Source organism: Nymphaea colorata, chromosome 8 (genome assembly GCF_008831285.2).
Source record: "Nymphaea colorata isolate Beijing-Zhang1983 chromosome 8, ASM883128v2, whole genome shotgun sequence".
NCBI lineage: Eukaryota > Viridiplantae > Streptophyta > Magnoliopsida > Nymphaeales > Nymphaeaceae > Nymphaea > Nymphaea colorata.
The window spans coordinates 14,253,893-14,276,536 of record NC_045145.1 but is presented as its reverse complement, the minus strand read 5'-3'; the positions used below and the strand labels follow the sequence as shown (position 1 = coordinate 14,276,536).

The window sequence follows — 22,644 nt, the reverse complement described above, 5'->3', positions numbered from 1 at the left end:
ACTAACCTAGATAGTTCTTGCACTAAATTGTAATACTGAATTTTTTTTATTTAAAAAATAAAACAACAACCAACTGCAGTGCTAAGAACAAAGCAACGCAAAAGAAAGACTGCTCAAGCAAAATAAAATTCAGATTCGTGATTAAGACTGCTCAAGCAAAATAAAAAATTCAGATTCATGAATGAATCTGAATTCATTTATGAAACTCAATCCAATTTGAACTATCAACTCCTGATTTACATTACATTGCCTTGGATAATTGACTTGAACAAGGATTTAAATCGAAGACAAGACCCGCGTAGTCTGCTATGAAGCATAATGCCGTCCGGACCGTGCAGACGAAAAAGAAAGAAGTTCAGCCCATGCCCAAGACTCACATTGACCTTTACTTAAACAAGCAGCGATGCTCATGGCAAATGGAGGCTCAGACTGCTCGTATGGCAGTCAGGACAGGGAATGCGGACGAAATCTTGGGAAATGAACTCTAACGAATCGCGTGACAGCCAAATGCCGGAAACAGAGATGGGATTTAGACATCACGCTTTTAATTTCAATGCACAACATTTTACATTTATATATGTGATATTTTTAAAATATCCAAACTGATGGAATGCTTCTGAAAGACAAACTATTTTTGGCACTAATTAGCAAACCCATCCTAATTTGTGTAAAACTTCAGGATAAATGCCTCTCGGTGAGTGGCTCCGTTTCTTGAAAAGTAGAAAATAATTAGAAGAAGAAGAAGAAGCTCTTTCATTACCTAGCCCTACCTGCTACACATGGCGTAGGCACAACAGGTCAGATTGCCCAGAGCTGCTATTCCGCTTGAAATATAAAAGGGGGATCTAGTGCCGGCACTTCCAGATGGGAAAAAATTAGCCGGATTTGGAACAGCAAACGCATGGTAAGGACTAAAAAATTGGGGAACCGCCGTTTTGATCCAATGCATTTGTATCCTACCACGCTGCCAAATAGCACGACCGGCAACCACTTCCAAGTTATCGCCGTCCAATCTAACGCTACACCAGATCATGTCTTTCCTCAACCAAACGGCACCTACCAACACCACAAAGAGGCTACCAAATACTAAACAATACGCCATGACCATAAAATGCGGTCAGGAATAACTATAGAACAAGCCCTGCTGAAGAGCACCACTGTAAACGGGAAAGAATGGAACCAGCAACAAGACGGATATGAACCATGCGCGATCATTTTTGCCTGCTCATGAAAAGGGCAGCTTGCAGACTTTAGTGGCCCTCTGCCACTGTTGGAATACGAATGTAATCATGGATGACCATTTTTACCTGCTGAAAAAACGAAAAAGGCGGCTTGCAGACTTTATTTGCCCTCCGCGACTGTTGGAATACGTATGTAACTTTAATCCCGTCTCGGCACAGTAGGTGTATAAAAGGGACGATGTTTACATGGAAACACTCCCCTCACCCTTACTATCTTTCCTTGCTGTTGAACAGTGTAGCAGTACGAAGAGTCAACGATTATTTCATTCTACCCAGGAGAATAAATCAGAAAGGAAATTATTCCTTTATATCATTGTGTTACAACAGGAGAAGCTCGGTTGCTCAATTACAAACTTGACTCAAAACATAACGTAAAAACTCTCCAAGATCAGCGGTTGGCATGTCTACACCAAACTCTTTCCTAAAATCTACAGTGAATATGTTAGGCTGCTATGCCACTCAAGATATACAATCCCGGCATGCCTATATCAAACAAAGTCTCATAGAGTGAAATCAATGAATCAATGTAACTACTACCATTTACATGAGTTACCAACTAGGAGAAGCAAAAACCTTTCTTGCTCTGTGCTTCTAAATAGCAACAGCTCCATACCCAGTGGTAGCACTGTTTGTAGAATATGCACCCTTGCGGCAGATGCAATCAGGAAGTGGGTTCTCGTAAAATACTTCTTCTGACCGAAACCGTTCCATTCCCCTTGTGCCTCGAAGAGGCCCTTTTCTTTTCCTTGGTGATCCTTGTCTGTCAAACAAATATGAGGTTAGTTCAGCTTTAAGCGGAAAAAAAAAATGTGTTACATATTGAAATTTCAGCATACCGCTTCTTGTGCATTTCAATAATCAATCCGGATAACTTCTTGGGTGACTTGAGCAATCCTCGATCAACTTTGTCAAAGAGATGTACGAGCCCTTTTCTGGAAACAAAACCAAATAGCAGCATAAAATATTCCATTCAGCAAGAAAAAAATCCCATAAGGCTTTCGTGGTAAATGGTTGAAAAAGGAACAAAAGTTGCCTGTTCGGAGAAATTGTTTTTCTATGACCAAGGAAACGTCGATGTCCCTCAACAGCCCTTGCCATATTGCCAGAATATGATGGAACAAATACATCACTTTCTACAGAAACAATGTAATCCAGTGCAGCCATTTGAGATGCATGCTCTTTGAAAGGCTCGAGCTCTTCTGGTGAAGCTAATTTTTCCTAAACAACAATAAATAAACCAAAAGACATTAATGTATAGAAACTCCGACTTACATACCAAGAATAGAAATAAACGGTAACTAAACAGGTACAAGATGGGGAGATATATAACGCCTAAATCTAACAAGGCCATGGCTTATATAGCTTTCGAATCACAATCAGAATGAATTCTGAATGTCACTGAGGCAGACAATTAACAGTACTCAACAATGCAATGATAGATAAAATTTTGAAGTAAAACATAAATAAAAATGCAAGATAGCTAAAAAAATACATATCCAAATTGGAGGATAAGAAAATGAACCAAATAGCCTAGCTTATGTGGCATCAGAATAGATTTTCTTCTCCCCTTCAGGATAGTGTCTAACCAGCACCGACCAATTAGAAACCAGAAAAAGCAAATTACACAAACCCGTAAGTTAAAATGAAGGGCCAGGGTAAGGAAAAAATTGCAGTGACATCTTTTTCATCGATTTTGGGAAGACCTCCCAATAAAGTGCCAAGCAGGGTCCAATGAGGGGTCTGAGGTTGGGAAGTACACAAAACTGAACACCCCTTTTTCCCTCTTCCCGAAACAACATGAACATCCTCGAGTTGCTATTCCAGTTCAACACAGAATATATTTATCAACATTGCATGTAAAACTTAGTGGAGTTGAATTGTATTTCTGGGTATTACACTGATCTTCCAAGGTTTAGATTCTTTAGAAGATGATCCCCTTTTCGTTATACAAGGATTGTAGTTGCTGTAATAAGAATCTATTATTTTCATCATGAGTATTATGGCAGATATAAGCTACTTGACCTTTGCCATGCTCAACTTCCAAACTTCAACTTTGACCATTTTAACCATCCTATGCTCCAACAAATAGAGTAATCTGAATGCCATATCAAAATTCTCTACCATTACCATCGTGAACATTATTGATTATTCCGTGTTATTTAACTATTAGATACTTGGAACATATTTTGACATGAGAATGATATCACCATACACAACCTTTAAATCACCAAGTCAAATCACTCAAAAACATCTGAACACACCATGACTTTGGTGAAGTGAGGTTAAATGAAGACTACATAGGATGTAATTCGACCTCCCTGCAGCATCTACTGAGAGCATCTGAGCTGTTGAAATGGGTGTGGTTGGTTATCTAAAGACCACAAAGGAAAACTTAGGCACTAGCAACATCGAGTTTTGTAATAATAACAATAAAATGGGATGAATTGCATCCTATGATGTTCACTATCAGAATCTCTTCCCATTCATCTTTCTTTACAGGATTAAACCATATTGTATGCCTTGCAAGCTAAAAGAAGGACCAGGAAAAAAAAATAAAGGCACAAAATCAAAATGTCTCACCTTGCTCATTAGAAAGGGAAAATGAGATCTCAGATCAGTCATAAGGGAATCTCCACCATAAATCTCCCCAGATGCAATGTAGATTGGAGTATTTGAGGGATATCCAAGAGATGTAAGGAATATCCCAACTTCTTTTGGTGTCAGAGGACAATAACCCTTTGCTCTTTGTTCTTCAGGGTCAATATCTTTCACCTTCCAATGTGCAGTGTTTTCCCTAAGGAAGATTTCAAGATTAAAATCGAAACAGATTTCATCTGGTGTATAACCAACAACGGTGCGATGTTTTTTTCTCAAAACCACAACTTCCTACCTGATAGTGGTTAATTCATCTGCTTCGGCTGATGACAAACCATAGGTGCAACCACTAAAAGCAAGCATGTCTTTCTCATAACGCAGATGCAAAGCAATGTAAGGACCATATGATCTCATTCGCTCAACCAGTAACTGCAATTATTAGAAGCATTAGTCCAGGACAAAGAAAAATTGAGATAACCAAAAGGATGATAAACATTTACAGTCTACCTTTCCCAAGGCTTCTATGCCGGGGGAAAAGCGAAGTGCTTCGTAGAAAGCTCGACATCGCAATTTCTGTATGTCTGAGGGCAGATTATTATTTGCTAGCCGTGAGTCAGATTTTGCAGCTTGGATTACCTGTGCAAGAATTGCCAACATAAGGTTAGTTATGCATAACAAGATCTTGAGAGTTCGAAACAAAGGTATTGGAGAGGATACTCATAAAGTACCTCATAATCCTTCCACAAGGAAGAAATCTCATACAAATAGTACTCCAATCCTGACCAGCTTCTAAAATGCTTCAGTATTTTGGGTGCTGCCAACATCTCCTTTGGTAATTTCTTCACAATTTTAACATCACTGATCAATGAGCTTACAAAGTGCTCTTCATCAAACACATCAGAGAAATTGCTGGACAAACAGAATAAAACACGCTGCATGAGAAAACAGCACTACAAAATTAAATGCATAAAAAAACAAGAAGCAGCAAAATGTCTATGTACCTTGAATCCTGCCAGAATGATTGTTTATCTAGTTCTGGGATTACAAGAGTTGCATTTATGATACGGGCTACAGCTACCATGTCACTTATCTGCCATGTAATTTAAATATTTATCAACATGAAGCTCCTAACAAAATTGCAGACCAGAATTTAGACCCTAAAACAAATTCATACAATGAATTTGAAGATATTGTAACATTAGGCTTCATGACTAACAATCAGAGCCAGTGATTAAGCAGTATAATCAGTGTTGTGTGTGTGTGTGGGCATGCATGCACAGATCAGAGAGAGAGAGAGAGAGAGAGATTAATATGAACACAAGGTGATGATCTCGTTCAAATGCTTACACCTGTCACCAATGTCAAACATCATTTTTATTGCATGTTCTCCTATAAACAACAAACTCAACCATTGCAGCATTAAAACAACCACAACACATCTTACTTAAATTGGAAGTTCTGTGGTTGGAAGTTCTGTGGTTGGAAGTTCTGTGGGCAATTCCACAGGCATCAGTGCTGAAATAAAAGTGACGGCTAAGCCAGTTAAGAGTTACCACCTATGACATATGGGTGGAGTTGCAGGTGCAAAATGAGTGTGGATACAGATAGGGATGCAGATTGCAGAGCAATTTCAAAAGGCTTGGGTGGGCATATAGAAACAATAAGATTTTAAGCAAGCAAACAATATATTCATTATTCATAAAATAAAATAAAAGTTAATAAACAACAAATACCACAAAAGACAAAAAAAGGTTACCATCACTTTGCTGTGTCTCACGCTTGCACCTGGGTCTGACTGTGCCAACACAAGCACAGTGCCCTTCCAGGCAAGTCCATGTGACTTAGGTTATCACCTACAGTTGCTACTGTGAATTCATAAAGAAGACTCAAAAAATGCTCAAACATTATTGGTCCCAGTTCATTCAACGAATTAGCAGCCTATCTTTTCATCTCACTAAAACTGACAAAAGAATTCCAACTGCAACTCAGTGATTAGCAAGTACCAGTATCCACAAAAAACAAAAATGTTTACCCCAGCCCTCATCTGATTAAGTCCCCCATTGGTGTGAACCAGTAGATATCCTTCTGACCCATTAGGACCTGAAAGAAATGATAGGAAAATGTCATACTAAAACACGCCATAATATAAGATTAACATCAATCAAAGAGCAGATCACCCGGTTACCTTCATATGATTCACTTGGTTCCACACACTGCGTAAAACTACGGTTGGATGGACGTCTCCACAGTTTGCTAAGATCCGCCATGCCGTTGACCTTGTCCAGCTGCCAAGTGCCAGCGTTATTTTCAAGCATGTGGCAGAGACTCTAAAGATTAAATAGAGCACTAACAAAGCATAATATAGAACATGAATCCCAATTCCCAAGATACACATGACGTATCAAGTGGAAACAAATATTGCAATTGATAAAAAGAAAGAACCAATTAATTGCAATGATCATACAATACCACAAGTGATTTTTAGACATCTAGTCACCTTCTGTGAAGATTCTTTCAGCAGCTGAGGAGGAGAAGACTCAGTTGTCCAATGTAGCTCACCAATCCGCCTTTCAATGGCAATTTCATGCTGCAGATAAACAGCAAATTAGAAACCTATTATATTCCAAACATCAAGGGCTAAAGACAAACAAACACAACCATACAGCAGTTCCTAGAACGGTCTTAAACCACCGGAGATACATTCCGTTCTTGAGATAACATCCAGGCTGACAATCACAAAACGTTATACCATATAATATCATCATCTAACATATGTTTAGAATACCTTCCTCGATGTATTGGTAGCTACTCGGAATGTCTATCAAGGATGCACACACAAGAAACACAACAAAGTAAAATAGTAAGTTCAACAAATACAATAAGCTTCTATAGGATCACACCCAAAATAAAACGACTATGACGCTGCCCATCCCAAGCTGGATGTACTCAACAAAAGGTTCACTAAAACCACAGATCAAACGCTAGAGAAAAAATAATGTAGTAATAAACCAGGTGCAACCATCTGAAACTGGTAGTGTTTAACAAGCATCAGGTAAACAAAGTTGAACAATGGTAACCATGATCCGACCTGGTAGAAATATGAATAGGAAAAAGAGCCAGGCCTAACAGCCTGCTTTGTAATCAAGCTAATCACCGTAGATTGTTCTCTTATATCTCTACTCTTCAATCGATAAGACCCAAAAAGGAAGACTCGGATATTCATCAAGGTTGAAATCCTCTGTGAAGCTTTACCAGCCTGTGCCGTGAATGTTCAACCTTATTACCTTTCGGATCTACAAGGCCAGAGAAGGAAAGGGGAAAGGAGAAGAAGAGACTCCACGGCCTCTTGGAGTTGCGTATCAAATTCATAACCCGGAATGAGAGATTCGGGACCTCATTGTCACTTAAATAACCTTGTAACAGAGTGGCTTCTCTGGAAATCGAACAGCAAGAAACTCGTAACTCACAGAAAGCACTCCTGAGAAATTCGATGACGACATAAAGTATAAAACCACTCCAATGGACGGAACACTTATGTCGACTCAACACAGTACTTACCGTTTAGTGTTTAAAAACCAAATGGGCAATCAAAAAATAAGTGGATCCAATTACTCTAAGCTAGGAGAGAAAAACCCCGATCAGACACAAACACAGACTACTCACCACAAGAAGCAGAAGCCTACGACACCAAAAAGGCACCACTACCCAAGAAGCACCCAAATACAGGCCACACAAAGCTAGGAGCTAGGAAACAGAATCACAAGAAATCGTTCTTAATATAAACATAGAAAACTAACAATCGTTAAACCAAATGGAGACCCTACCGAAGAGCAAGAACAATGGTAATGCCCACCACCAAGAAAGTCGGGAGACCAGAACCACGGGCATGCAGCGAGCGAGAGAGCGAGAGTGACTCGGAGAGAGAGAGAGAGAGAGAGGTCACCTTGGCAAGGGGGACGTGAAGGAGAGGGACCTTGCCGGCGGGAAAGATGTGATAGGAGAGGAGGGCAGCGAGGGAGATGGTGGTGAGAGCAAAGACGAAGATGAACCTCAGTAAGGAGACACTGCGGAGCCTAATAAGCCGCCGCTGCTGCATCATCTTCTTCCTCCTCCCCTCAACTCATCCAAGCACACGCACATATACAGCACAACCCTCTCTCTCTCTCTCTCGATAACCTACTCTCGCTCACCAAATTCCAGGCATGATCTCTCACTCTCTTTGAGAAATGAGAGAGCCAAACGAACCAGCACGCATTAAATGGGGGAGAAGAGCTCGTCGGTGCTCTCTCTCTCTCTCTCTCTGTGTGCGTCAATTCATGGAGGGAGATGGAGGTCAGGCAAACGGCTTTTGGCGTGCTTTCAAAACAGGCCCCTCCCCAAAAAAGGGTACGCCCACGTTAGAAAAGGGGAAAAGAAAAACGCAGTCATGAACGATGCGTTTTGTTTGAATTCATATGCATACGCCTTTCTTTACATGATACGGCGTCCAGAGTGCAGGTCGACGACGGCCGGAAATGGAGCAACCACTCGGCATAGAAACAACTCAAATCGGTACCACCCTTTTCTAAAATACTAATTGAAAGAAAAAATTAACCACTAAATGCATTAAATTGGTGGGGAACAACAAGTGTTTTGTTTTGCGATACCGTTTCTGTTCAAAAAGTAAAACCCTGGGACTCTGAGGGGGAAGCTGAGGGAGAGGTAAAAACCGAAGAGTCCACAATCATGTGACGCTAAAGCGTTCAAAGGCAGGGTCGTTTCATTTGGTAAGGTAGTAAAAGTTGTTTCCTTTTTATAAGGGAAGATAAAAAGCTTCCGTTATTGGGTGCATACTGGAAGGGAGGTTTTCGGCTGGTAAAAACTTTTTTTTTGTTTTTGAACTATTCTCTATCTGTTGAAAAGTATGTCTAATCTTAGACTTCGTGACAAATTACTTCCTTCCCAATGTTGAATTGAACTCGTGACATCCAGCAAGTTCGTGGACCCTATTTAATTTAACCTGATTTAGTTTCTCTCTCTCTCTCTCTCTCTGATTTAACCTTGAATTGAAAAGGCTAGTAAAAATCTATAGGTTAAAGTTTCTTTCCATTTGAGCTGATTTTTACTAGCCTTTTCAAGTCAAGGTTTTAAGTCCAGCTCCTTCCAGATGGACGGAACTCTTGTTGGTAAAAGTAATATAAATTCTAACAGCATAGCAGTAAACGAAAGAAATATAATGGACGTTTGTTCTAAGCTATCCCATATGGTGCAAAAGATTGCATGAGTAGTAACTGATGACCACTCAAAAGGTAAGTATAGCCCAAAGGCATGAAGTGTGGAAAATTGATATCTGCGCTCCTTTGGCATATTAAAATACTCTCTATCTCTAAGCAGAAAAAGAAACTAAGCAACCTCCTTTTTCTTTTTTGGATATTCAACCTTGGGTTCGGCAATGACACCTATCAGTCAATTGCCATGAGGAACAACTTGTAAAACTGTATATTCAGCCGAAAAACTGGAGTACCTCAATGGGCATAGTTCTTAAAATGTATCGCATCTTTCTTTCCTGGGAAACAACGTCATTTTCGTTAGGCCCCATTTGATCGACGCCATAACTAGCGAACAGACAAAGCATCTCAATCCAGAACCGCGTAGTTTTTTGTTTTTGGAGTTCTGAAATTTAAAAGTAGTGGTTCACTGAATCGCTTTCACAGAGACAGCTGAATATCGCCAGGACGGGTATTTATCATTATGAAATTCAGAAGCACAATTCTTCTTGTTTTTGGGACTATGAACCAACGACGCCCCCGATCCCCTTATCTTTCTTCACTAAATGGTATAATATTTCGCTTCCTTGATCTATTTCAAAACCGAGCTTTGTGTTTTTCAAATTTGTTCCATATGAGCGGAGGGTTAAAGCAATGAAATTTCTTAATTGTCATGCCTTACGTAATGCAAATCTCGTAGACTTTGGCTTCCCATTAAATAAAAAGAGGAAATTATGACAAGAGATCTTCGCGTACGTTTCCTCTCACGATCACGGCTTGTCACGAATTTGCTTTTGTCCACTTCGCAAACGCCATTCTTCAACGCCCACCGGTCTCCTCCCAATTTTCGTACCAAGGAGATCCGTGCAATGAATTAGTAAAATTTGTGGCCGATATTAGAGGGCCGTAAACAGGTCGGGTCGGGCACAGTTACTTTAAATACAAAATCATGATATTATCACGTAACATCATGAAAAATGGAGGATCTTGATTTGTACCTTGTTCCCCATCCGTTGTTTGTTTTGGGTTACCGATGGGTGAAATTTTACCCGTTCAGCATGACGGTGAAACCTTTTTCCCTTCTTATCAAACAAACGCACCCCACTGAGAGCTTGGATGATAAACAGGGAGTGAGTTTGCTTTGGCTTAAAGCAACTAGCTTGGCTGGTATACCCTTTTAAAAGGGCAATAGTCACATGCAAGGATGCTTAGACATAGTGATAAAATTTATTGCGGCTTTTGAGCCAAAGTTTTACGGAAAGTTAATGCCAAGGACATCTGATCCCGACCAAGGTTTTCTCCCTTTTTCCATCAAGAAAAGAAGATAATGGAAAAGAAGATGACCCTAAACTTGATTGCATCGGCACATGGATGCACGTTCTTGCTACCACTCACTCAAGCGGCACATTTTAATGAACTAGTGATAGCTTTGCGTAACCCCGGCTTCTTTTTATAGTGTTTTTCACTTTGGTCTTTGCCACGTGTCGTCAAATGACTGAGCCCTTTCACCGTCACAGGAGGGGCAGCTTGTGTGACAAGTATATCATACAGAAATGTTCCCCGAGACGAGACGAGGGGGTGCCCTGTGTTAGGCGCCTAACACGGCCTCATATTTTACTTATTGAGATGAAGGGCGTTTTTTTATATTTTTCAAGAAATAAATATTTTCATCACACAGAAAAGTACTTTTTTTTTTTCCCGCTTGCAAACAGATCGGCCTTCTTTTTCACACTTGGAAGGATATTTTTTTTGTATTTTTAAGTTGTGAAGCAAGGGCATCTGGACCCCTAGAAAGCAATTGATCTATAGAACCCAAAAATTGACAGGGAAAATGAAAGGAACCCCGCCGACAGAATGAATCCAATTCTTAGTTGCCATTTTCCTACAAACAGGTGCAAGATAACGAGCGAGTCACGTCCCACGTGATTTTAGTCGCCTTCCCCATCTTTGGTAATCTCTGAATATTCCAAATTTCCCATTCAAAAGTAATTGCATCTTGCATGAAGACAAGGAAATGGCCACGATATTTAAAAGATAAATGGTCTTACATATAGAACAGTATGAAACCATTTGCGACCCTAGTTATTATACGATAACCTCCCATCAAAACACATTGATATGACTACTTATATCGGGCAATCGATGGGAATTCCAGATCCATGTCCAAAATAGATGAACCCAAAATAGTCGAAGTTCAATGTGCATCCAAATTTCAAACATTAACACGTTATCGGATAAGATGCTTCTTTCTTCTTACATTGAGGTTTACCAAATCATGGATCCAACACCTAACATGATGAAGGCTAGCACAGTAAAAGGGAAACGAAGACCACGATTGGTTGACGACTTGTCGAGTGAAAATGACCTTTGACCATCGCCTTGGTGCTCGCCTGTGGATTGAAAGGTATCGGAACCGAATCCGTTTGTCCCCATCACCTAATCTCGACGTACCTTTCTCACATGAGATGAGAAATGCTCATGAATCTAACAATGACATATAATACTTCAAAGGAGAGCTCACATGGAATGTCGTTTTAAAAATAATAATAAGAAAAACATCCCCTCTGCCTAATTTTTTACAACATCAATTCTTTATTATGGACCCATATGATCATCCACGTGTCATTTCTTGTCACAATTACACCAATCATTCTATGTGCATGCCCTCCTCCTGAAGTTTTTTTTTGTTAATTTTTTTGGTGAAATTAATTTAAATTATTTCACAATATGAGTCATTAATTTAAGAAAACATATACGTGCCTTTTTTTAAAAAAATAAAAAGTGCTCACCCAAAGGGGCTAGCTCACACATTTTGACTGTGTTCTCATCCTTTAGAAAAGTAAGTAGAAAAAGATATCATACTTTGGACAGATCCAACTGCAAGCAGAGTTTGTTGGAGTAAGACTGGAAGTTGAGATTACCTCACTTTATCCTGTATAATCTGGCAATTATTATCCAAAAGAACTAGTTTTATTCAGCTGATTCTAATCCAGCCTGCAATATTAGCAAATTGGCGATCATCTCAGGCCTGAGCACGTGATTCTGGGCTCCACATTCTTTTGGATGCATACTGCAACTCATCCGATAAGCTTCAACAATATGCATATCTTCTTTTCCTAATGATACATTAGGTTTGTAGAAGCCATCGGATATGGATGAACTAATCACTTTCAGATTATGTTTTAGGATCCCAATGGTGGCCCGCTTGAAACCAAAAGATGCTTTTTCCGAACACGGACTCCTCTTCACACATGGAGGAAATGGTTCAGGATTTTTTAAGCAACTCATCTATGTTTTGAGAAAAGTTAATTAAAGCGATCAAGTTTATGATTCTCTCATTTATAAGGCCATTTGGTAGTAGTAACACACCATTACTGTCTCGTACAGTTATGGAATCCTAATTGCAGCATTCCATGATTTTGCTCATCTTTTTTAGACAGATTCTCAGTTCATCAGTGTTGCCAACATCCCATTATTAGTTCATGCGGCGCTACAATAGTCCTTACTGCTACAAGAACCATTGAAAAGAGAAAGAAATATGAGAAACAGGAAGAGCAAGCCAAAGGAAGAATAAAATCTATGAGTTTGGGCTAATTTTATCTTGAGATGAGTAATTAGTGAGCTGGCTTTGGGTACGATTAGCATCGAATATCCAACCAGAACCGTCTGGCCTCGTGTTGTTGCCTGTATTTTTCCACATACTATCTCAATGCATTGGGATTATGTGCCTCGAGTTTGGATCGATCCTGTACACCAAACACAACGTATGTCTTAGACAGAGCTTGCTGCCTACTTTTTGCTAAAAGACATTGCAATGTGCTGCAAATCTGTTCTATACTGCAAATCGCCACGTATCTTTCAAAATACCATAAGAACTTTTACAGAAGAAAGCTCATTACCTAATAAAAAACTTTTTAATTAAAACTTATTTTTGTCGATATCTTACCAATAGAACTCCAGACAAACAAAAAAAAAGCTGAGACGAAATTGAAAGCACGAGAGACGTATTAACTTTTGTGGCGACGCCTGGTGACAGCTAAGAGATGACATCCAATGGCAGCCCAAATTGCAAGAACCCATTAACCACACCATTAATATCGACACCCTAACAACAGTTGTTGGTATTTTCATTTTAAGATTAATATTGTCACATCTTTTAACTATATGTAAATTGTTTGTTTTTCTATCGATATTTAAATCAGTTATTATTGTCAAAACTTTTGATTGAGAGCGTTTCTGGAAACACCTTTTCTAATATTTCATGTTCTTCACAAAAAATGGTCACGATAATTACAAAATTTTGATAAAAAGGTTATGAAAGATGGCTATATTTGAGATCAATCACGTCGCCGTGTTCATGTGACAGTTTTTTAGCGGTCTGTGGTCTGTTGTCCGGACTGAGGCACATGCGTCAATTTGCGCTGGAGCATGAAGGGGACCAGGCTGTCTTACGCTGGTAAAAGCAAGAACCTGCAAGAGTTGCCTCTCCAGAACTTTGTCCATGCCCAAACGCAGTCGGCTGTTTGTGGACCGTTTTCAGAGCTCTCTCTGGTTTTCCTTCAGCTGAGATTCTCCGGTTAGGGTAGTAAACTGTTCACCTTCCTGTTGGATTCAGTCTTTTACCCAATTAGACTTTATCAGATTTCGATGCAATGGGGTTCAGATTCATACACGAACTTAGAGATACCTTATTGATTGTAAAATCAAATCTGAATCCTGTTAGCATAACACGAGACACTTGTATGTTAACCTTAAAAAGGCAGAGGGAATGGAGGATCCTTCCAGTTCCAGCCTCATTTATCTGGTTGTTAACCTCCTACTCTTCCACATCAAACCTGCTGGAAGCACCCTCCCGACTTATATGTTACTACTAATAAATGGTCGATGGTCGGTCAGTGCGCAAAAACTTTATCCCTGTTAGATATGTTTTTTATTAACAAGCTCATTGCCGTTCAAAAGGTCTACCATTTGTCAAAGATTTTAATGAAAAAAAAAAAGTGCTCCATACGTTACAGATGAATCTATGAAGGCTTTACAGAGATACCCACGAATTTTGAATATACATTTCGCTTACCTGGTGCGTTAGATGGTATTTTCATAATCCATTTTAGCATTTAATGCAAGATGAATTCCTTCCAGTGTTCTATCATTATGAAAGTAATCTATTTTAATGGTCAAATTTTTAATTGATTTTTTTTCCTTATAGGACATCTCTTCAGTCTTCATAGACGACTGATTTTCTTTACACACGAGTGTACGTGTGCCTCTGATCAAGTCTCAACATCACTCCTATTTCTTTGAACTAAGGTGTCATCAACAGTTCTAAAAATAGCCTGAAAAGACCTGCTTATATAGAACCATAGTGAGATGAGAAGTTCATAGTTTGATACAACGTTTCTCAATCAACTAAAATTTATTATCACTACTATTTTCTTTGAACTAACCTGTCATCTCTTGGTATAATGACTCTTCTGATTATCTCAAAACCAGTATTATTAAAATCAGCCTGAAACGGTCGGGTCAAATACCAATTTCATGTGTGATCAGTCGACTGGAACACCAATTTCATTGTGGCCAATTTAAGCGTACGAGGTATCATTATTTTTCATTAGTTTTACTTACTCGCAGTGGCGAAGCCACATGCGGGCTGATAACTTGATATGGGTCATTGCTCGCACCAGACCTTAAGTATTGGTATCTTATCAATTTTTACTTGTTTATACACGCATACCCCTTTAAAATTAAAATTTAAGATACTAACACCTCTTAGTCAAAAATTCCCAGCTCGGCTACTGCTCACTTGATGAAGCCAATTCAAGCAAATCTATGAATCGGCTAATTCATCAAATCTGCAACCTCACCAATTCAGCCCGTAGAATTGTTTCTACCAGCACTGCATATATGGAATCAACATTTCCATGCATATATGCACCCAAACATACAGAAAGAGACCTCTTGTGAACCTGCAACTTCACAAAGCTTCCAGAATTGAATTCCAAAAGAACTTCACCACTCGACTTTTCTGAATCTCCATTTCTGTTCCAATTGCTGACTGATGAAAAGATAGCCCGGAAACAGGAACAGCATTTACTGTAATCGTTTGAAACAAGAGAGCAACTAACATCCAAAGGAAATTCAAAATCTTCGGTTTTTACTTCCTGCTTCAGATCATGAATGTCATCATGTCGATGACAAAAGGAGAAGTTGGGACAAGTATCTAGATTCATGTAATGCAAATCCAAACCAGAATTATCCACATCACCGTTCACTTTAAATGGCAAAGGTGTTCTTGCCACCTCAAAATTGCCATCTTTATTCAACCAGCGTTCATCCAGGTGACCATGTGGATGATTATACGTTAAATATTTATCCAAAATCTTCTCCACCCCATAGATTGGAAAACTCAATTTTCTCCAGGAAAAAACAAAATAAATGGAGTTAGAATGGCCTCAGCATACAGTCTAGAGGTATTTGGTAATTCTTTATCAACATGAACCAGCAAAGAACAAAGGAATAAAATGGGCAAGGCACAATAATCACCAAAAAATGAACACAACCAGAAAAATATGAGAATTATGCTATGGAACATACATTATAATTGGCAGGGAACTTATGTGTGACAAAAAGCAAGTGAAACCTGCCCCTACAAATGGCCATCAGATATATCAGGTTCATGGTTTGAAGTAGACAACTTCATACAAGAATCAATATAAGTGGCAACCTTCTCTGCATTGCTACGAGTTGGAAAATGTTCCTACATAAAGCTGAATTGCTCTTCTCCATCCCTAAGCCATCAAACGGTTGCCCTCCCATGACGAGCCTGAAATCATCAACCTGAAGCAGAAAAACCAAGCTCTTAAAACAGTCACACAAAGCAATATCCAACAAAAGAAATCCTACATGAGAAATGTCCCAATAATAAAGCCAGTTTGTCCACCACTAAGGTGCCCAAGTTTAGCAGTTGCCCAGTCAAAACAAGGGAAAAGGCAACTAGGAAAGAGTGGAACATATAATACTATTTCCTTCCGTTCATAAAGAAATAATTTTCATACAGCAGCCATATATGTTTTCAAATAAATGCAGCAACCAACTATCTATGTATATACCTTACCAGAAAACATGATAGACAACAAATTGCAGAAGACAACATAAAGAAATAGAAGGAAGAAGGTGCACGAAGAGAATATAATGGGATGGAACTACAGACTTCACGTGGTAATTCATGCCAGATGTGGACCTTTACAACGACTGTCCTAAGCACTGAAAGGCTAGATTAAATGAAGTTATACACATTTATCAGCTTATTAACTAACATAAAAGCATGATAAATCCAGAATTTCACACAAAATTGAGTCTGTAGCATGTACTCCTCCTTTTGCAATCATATTGCAAATAAACGCAAACCTTTATGTACTCCTATCTAATATGTCCACACAACAATATATTTCTTATTTGCTTCTCAACTTCTCAATCATTCAGCATTGACTTGTATGTATAATTATGAATAACCAAACTGCACAAACTAAAAAATATAAGTCAATATCAAAGTGATGCCCTTCCTGAATCCATCTCCATCTTTGTTTCAAAAGCTAAAAAAGAACAACAAAACCCCATCTCAGAAGCTTCTGAGTTCTCACCAACCATGTGAAAAATGAAGAAAAAAAAGAGCGTTACTTGATAATGAAAAGAGTTAAGGGAATATTTGATCTTTACACGGGCTTAAGGATGTCCAGACAGGCTGAGATGCAAAAACAAATAATAATAATAATAATAATAATAATATAATATATTCCTGTTTGCATCTGACGTAACTCCTTTCAAAATGATGGCAACATATAAGCACTTTGGATTTAAAAATGACCCTTCAAAGTGCACAAACATCCTGCACCTTAATCTTTCTTGAGGCTGTAGAGAACAAGACAAGAATCAAGCTTTACATACCCATGAGTGAAAAGAACAGAAAACTGATGCACACTCAGTCAAACGTCAGCCCGTGTTTTTTCTGATCTCATCACCTACTATGTTTGTTTGAACTCACAGTGTTCACAGTATAAAATGAAAGGAGACAGAGGCCTCATGGGAAGGGCAGTTTTTAGGCCTCACATAGAGATATTATACAACACATCTAAGAAAATCCAAGAAAATGATCTCAACTAGAAGAAGAGTAATTCGGGTAAAAACATCGCATTGACTTTTTGTTTGTATCTTCTTTGAACATGTCTTCAGTTGTGTTTCCTGGGAAAAGCTTCTACTTGTTCAGCTGACGGGATGTCAGCTCGGCCCATTCAAGTCTAACAGTTGCTAAAAAAAGAAAAAGTCAGTATGTATATATCAAACAAGTTGCTAAAAAAGAAAAAGTCAGAATGTATATATCAAACAAGTTGTTAAAAAAAGAAAAAGTCAGAATGTATATATCAAACAAGTTGCTAAAAAAAGAAAAAGTCAGAATGTACATATCAAACAAATTTGGTAGTAACAAAGGCTCAAACAAGAAGAACACAAACTGTCATGGTAGGGAAAAGAACCATGACCAGCATACTAAACACAACTGAATGAGCATTCACTTTAGAATCTCCACCCTGGGCAGCTAATTACATCCATCAAGACTGGTTTGACGTCACCATATACAAAAAAGGAAACTCCCTACTGCATCGCAGAAGCATTCTCATAATCAACAAGTATTTCATTCCAAGAAGTTTGAATTGCTTCTGCATGGAATCAGAAAAAGAGGAATTGTTGATCAACATACTTAAATATCTGCATCAAAAGCATTCAATTTGATGGAATTTTTGTTAAATTGACAAAAGTCATACCCAAATTATGTCAGCATAAAACAAAACTATGCAGCTTTAGGTGGCATCTTGTAGTCACTGCAGAGAGAAGAAATCCATCCCATCAAATGGCTGGAAACATTATGTTCTCTACCGTATCCAAGAGAAACCTGCAAAAACAACATTCTTAAACTGAAACCAAACAGACGTTCAGAAGTGAACACAACGAAAGTCCGAAAGTCCAATTCAAGCAAAAAAATTTTGCATGTCTACATCAATGAAAATCCTATAAATTCCATAAGACTATATATGAAGCATAAAACTATATGCATAAAACAAGAATGAAGCCAAGATAGTCAGTTACTTTCACGCTGACTCATATTCATGCAGCATTTATGTGGTCAGGCAGGAATATACATGCAGTAGAATAGAAGCATTCCAAACTAACTCCAAATAACAAAGTAAAAAAGACAAAAAAGCAGAGCTACTATACCGTGACACAGTCTATTGGGTGTGAAGAAAGGAACACAAAATAAACACCTCACCTCTTAGTCCAATTCAGTGCCCATGAAGCCTTTCCAGAAACGCATGGGATGTTAACAATGGTAGCTCACAGAGTTCCAAAATTCAAGTTGTAAAAGTCTTACAATAACCAGCTAGTGCTTGTATTATGAAACTTTGAATGTTTGGAATAAGCTTCAAGCTTCAAAGTTTGAATATAACCACATCACACTGCTCTGAAGATTTGTGCACAAAAATTGGGCAGTTAAACTCTCCAAATGATACCATCTGATGAAGCAAAAAATGCCAAGACCTGACTAATAAAGTGCTTCTCGTTGCTTGTCAAGGACTCCCATTTGATATACATCATGTGAAAGATCTACTTCCTCAGCTCAAACATAGCCACCATCAAACCAAGTCTAAGAATGCAAGCAGAAGAGAATCAAATTGGCAGAAAACCATTCTCGTATTTATGTTTTCTTTTTTTAAGCTTTTAAACTCCATCCAACATCTCTGCCATGTCACAGCCAGGAAACAAGTTGCTTGGATTTTTTTCCTTTTTCTGGTTTTTGCATCCCTACCAGTTCTTAAAGCCACCTACCATTGCCCTTCTCCACGCTGGGATTTACATTTCAGTGTAGTCCTAATTTAGTATAGACTTTCTGTAAGTATTTAATTCTACACGCAACCGCATGAAAAAATCTTAAATATTGTCATAGATGACGTGACCACTACACATATCAAATGAATACAACAAGCTTGCACCCATACAATTTCAAAACAAATAAAACAGACAAGGTATAGAAGTGACAAAATATATTAACATAATAATGTTATTCATATGCAGACGAATAAGAATCAGTCCTCATGTTGCTACCTGGGTCCATCCATTCAGTGCAAACCATATATAGTCATGTGATCACTGTGATACATTTGTAAGCTATGATTTGCAGAAGAAGCCAAAATTTTCTTATCTGCTAAGCATGGTAACTGCATATGGATTAGACTACATATGCCTAACTGTTCTCATGCCACATTCAAAATTAACACAAGAAATAATCAAGGACCTGCCCGTCAAATTTTAGTAATATATCAAACAGGGAGACCACTTCGGCATGGGTGATCAAATTAATACGCAAAATTTAACTTACAACTCTATGAAGAATAGGCTCCAAAGATGAGCAAAATTTCTGGAAGCTGCCCACCTTCAGAGCTTCCACTATCCAACTGCAAATAGCAAGTAATGAACAATAAGCACTTGCTGAAGGGAGTGGCCCTAAGAAAAGGATATTCTGACTATACTTAAATGGGCAAGAAATCCTTGTGATGCAAAGCGTCGCATAGCCAAACACGAAAAGAGTGATGTGACGCTCGATCTTGAAACAGGTTGACCTTTCTTATGAACTAAAACTAGAAAAAGTGGCAACTGGCCAACAGAGAGAGAAAGAGAGTAGTGTTACATGCGAGAAAGATGAAGATATTGTAGGCAAGTGCAATAGAGAGCAGGAGAGAGAGAGTGAGACACAAGCAATGAGGGAGGAGTAATCAAGGATGGAGAAGAAGAGACAAGCATGAAGGGGACGTTGGGTTCCATGGGTAAATAACACATTTTTGCATTGTCGGAATGTAGGAAAAAATTCGTCCTCTGTATTCTCCATGCTACAATTAGAATTGGAGAATTGCATTCTAAAGAACACATTGTTCCAGCTACCAAACTCTCTCTAAGAGAACATTGTGTTTTGGAACACACATTCCGAGAACATGTTCTGCATTACATGTAAAATTCCATGAGGTTTATATTTTCATCCTGTTCTGCATTACATCTCGTGTGTGTGTCTGGCATAGATAATATATATATATAGCTACCGAAGTTCTTTAAGTCATACTTCTGAGAATGTCAAAGTGGGATGATTCAAGCAATCCAAAGAATGTGCGTTTAAGCTTATTACTTTCTAGTTTTGGTTTTTATAGTTCCAACAAAGTAAACTCTTAAAAAGTTAAAAATGGCTAACAACATTTTTCTATTTTTGATGGGCAAGCTGAGGCTACCAGGCCTCTGAATTCTACGCTAGTGCATGTGCACTCAACCCAACTAGCGAACTCTTGACTTCAATTTGAAAGTCTTAAAAAGTTTTTAACCCCTTAATCAGATGGAGCTATTGTTGGCAACAACCTAGTTATGCAACTTCATTGATTATAGAATAAACTGTAACCTCATTCCGGCACAATCCTAGTCACCATCAACGACATTTTTATTTCCTCAGGTTAATAAGTTCATAATTAGTGCTCATTGATGTCCGTTCCAAAACAACCATGCAGGAGGAAGGCCCTCCAACTTTTTGTTGATTTAGAATATGTACGGCAACATCGACTACCTATACAGACAAAAGAGACAAAAGAAAGGAAGGAGCCGAATGGGGAGGTCATTACATTACGAAATGGGCATTAAGCCTTGCAGATTTCTAGCCAAAGAAGGAACGTGTCAAGAGCAGGGGTGTTACTAGAAAAACAAATTTTATGTAAATATGACAAACCTATTGTTTATTATGAGCTCTCAGACTACCCAAGATTGTCTAAAAGTACCTTCGTTTTGTTGATAAACGAAGGTTTAAGTCCTTTCGACAAAGCCATATGCAGGTCACTCGGCAAGAATGGCGACCGAGTGCAACATCTGCTTAGTTAAGCATGATGGCAGTAGTGGAGCCCGAAATTTCTGGCTGAGGGGCACTATAATATTTCAATTTGTAACTTTGTAAGGGGCAATCGATACGTTAACAAGCAAATAACTGTGACGTATTAACATACAAATTAGCGATTTATGTGGGACTTTATGGGCAATTGCCCCAATGAGCCCACAGGTGCCTCCGACACTGGATGCTGGCGAGTCTAACTTGGTTTCTAAGCAATTCCTTCACGGGTTAATGAATTCGTTTTACAAGGGAAATTATAAATCGACTGAATACATAATCAAAGAGCAAAAACTAAAAAGACCCACTCAAAGCAGATTTCATTACCAAGAACCGTCACAATCTGCAACCATAGTAAAGCTCCAGTAATTCCTGAGCATGCTTGTCGTGTGCGAATATATACTTCTTCAAGAACTCAGTTTCACTCATCCTGAAAACCCATAGACAATTTCTTTCCTTCCTTGTCAACATTTTCGACCTCAGCATCTCCACCACTCTGTATCTCGGAACCAGCCTGCCGTCCACGCTGTGCATCAAGCACCGCGGGTCCGCGACCAGCACAGAAACATCGCACCCGAGTTTCTTCATGAAGAACTCGATACCCTCCTTCAGTTTCTTCTCCGATGTCCTAAACACGCTCGGAACTCGCCGGAACATAGACAGAACGTCCTCCGCCGAAAAGCCAAGCCCCTTCAGCAACTCTATTTTTCGGTCAAGCGTCGCGGAGCTCATCGACCGTACTGTGTAGATCGCATAAACGAAAAGTCCAGAATCGCTAGAAACCCCCATCTTCTCTACCTTCTGGACGAACGTCCTGAAGTAGGCGTGCTTGCAGGCGAGAAGCAGAGGATCTCGGGTCAAAAGCATGGCAATCTGAGAATTGGGCACGCCAAATTCCTTCAAAACGGCAATGTTGGGACCCAAACCGTCTCCGATATCCTTCGTGAGAATGCATTTACAACGAAGCACGGCCTTGATAACGTCTTCATCTTTGTGAAGGACGCTTTTGAGGAAGCCGACGGCCGGAACGAGTCTCCTAAGAAGACTAGCAGTGAGGACCGTGGGGTTCTTGGAGATGAACTTCCCAAGCCTCAGTCCACAGATGCCCAAGCTCTCGAACAGCTCTAGTTTGGGCCGGAGAGTCTTCTCAACGTCGGCAACGAGGAGGCGAGGGTTGCCCCTGACGGCGTCGCGGATGTGGAGTCGGGAAAAGCCGAGGCGGAGGAGGAAGCGGATGACGGAGTCGGGCTTATGGGAGGTGCGGAGGTGGGAGAGGTACCTGAGGGAGGCGACCGCCTGTTCGTCGGAAAGGCCGCAGGTGCGAGTGAGGTAGTCGAGGACGAAGGGGCGGTCGCTTTGCTGATTTTCGACTGGTGCAGAGGAGGAGACGAAAGAAAAATGGAGGAGGCCAGGGAAATGAAGGGCGGGAAATTTCACCGGGCGATGGAGGATGGAGAGTGATGCACGCAATGCGTTCATGGAGACACCGCTCGGCGCGAGCGGACTGGAAGCCCCCTTTCCCCTTTAAACCATGGCTGCAAATGGATATATCGATGCGTTGAAGAAAAAGGACATGCTGACCGAGTTGCTCGATCAGCCGTGG

The 22,644-nt window shown here is 39.5% G+C and overlaps 2 protein-coding genes across 10 annotated transcripts; both read right to left on the bottom strand.

The window, feature by feature from the left end:
* Nucleotides 1–1,522: 1,522 nt before the first annotated feature.
* Nucleotides 1,523–8,400, bottom strand: LOC116258913 (O-fucosyltransferase 7-like). Its single transcript, XM_031636378.2, has 12 exons — nucleotides 7,780–8,400; nucleotides 6,334–6,423; nucleotides 6,022–6,121; nucleotides 5,869–5,936; nucleotides 4,838–4,926; nucleotides 4,565–4,745; nucleotides 4,344–4,472; nucleotides 4,132–4,265; nucleotides 3,822–4,035; nucleotides 2,275–2,459; nucleotides 2,078–2,173; nucleotides 1,523–2,001 (listed from the first exon to the last, which is right to left on the bottom strand). Exons 1-12 carry the CDS (start codon nucleotides 7,933–7,935, stop codon nucleotides 1,833–1,835), a joined length of 1,611 nt encoding a protein of 536 aa, XP_031492238.1. The 5' UTR covers nucleotides 7,936–8,400; the 3' UTR covers nucleotides 1,523–1,832.
* A 7,196-nt stretch (nucleotides 8,401–15,596) lies between these two features.
* LOC116258927 (uncharacterized) lies at nucleotides 15,597–22,580 on the bottom strand. 9 transcript variants are annotated; one of them, XR_007574028.1, is made up of 5 exons: nucleotides 21,369–22,580; nucleotides 19,506–19,581; nucleotides 17,896–18,023; nucleotides 17,614–17,790; nucleotides 15,597–15,916 (listed from the first exon to the last, which is right to left on the bottom strand). XR_007574028.1 is itself a non-coding variant. In XM_050078967.1 (2 exons), exon 1 carries the CDS (start codon nucleotides 22,518–22,520, stop codon nucleotides 21,378–21,380), a length of 1,143 nt encoding a protein of 380 aa, XP_049934924.1. In that variant the 5' UTR covers nucleotides 22,521–22,580; the 3' UTR covers nucleotides 18,044–18,997; nucleotides 21,369–21,377. The 9 variants fall into 9 exon arrangements, 2 of the variants coding, with proteins under 2 accessions (XP_049934924.1, XP_049934925.1); XR_004173827.2 differs by having other exon boundaries at nucleotides 15,597–17,790; XR_007574029.1 differs by lacking the exon at nucleotides 17,614–17,790.
* Between the last annotated feature and the right edge of the window lie 64 nt (nucleotides 22,581–22,644).

Excerpts from the sequence above, each read along its gene's own strand:
- LOC116258913 (XM_031636378.2), bottom strand. The coding sequence starts at position 7,935 with ATGATGCAGCAGCGGCGGCTTATTAGGCTCCGCAGTGTCTCCTTACTG. Across the intron at positions 4,746-4,837 it reads TCATTCTGGCAGGATTCAAG|CAATTTCTCTGATGTGTTTG; the intron begins GTACATAGACAT and ends CTGTTTGTCCAG. Across the intron at positions 2,002-2,077 it reads ATTGAAATGCACAAGAAGCG|ACAAGGATCACCAAGGAAAA; the intron begins GTATGCTGAAAT and ends TTTGTTTGACAG.
- LOC116258927 (XM_050078967.1), bottom strand. The coding sequence starts at position 22,520 with ATGAACGCATTGCGTGCATCACTCTCCATCCTCCATCGCCCGGTGAAA.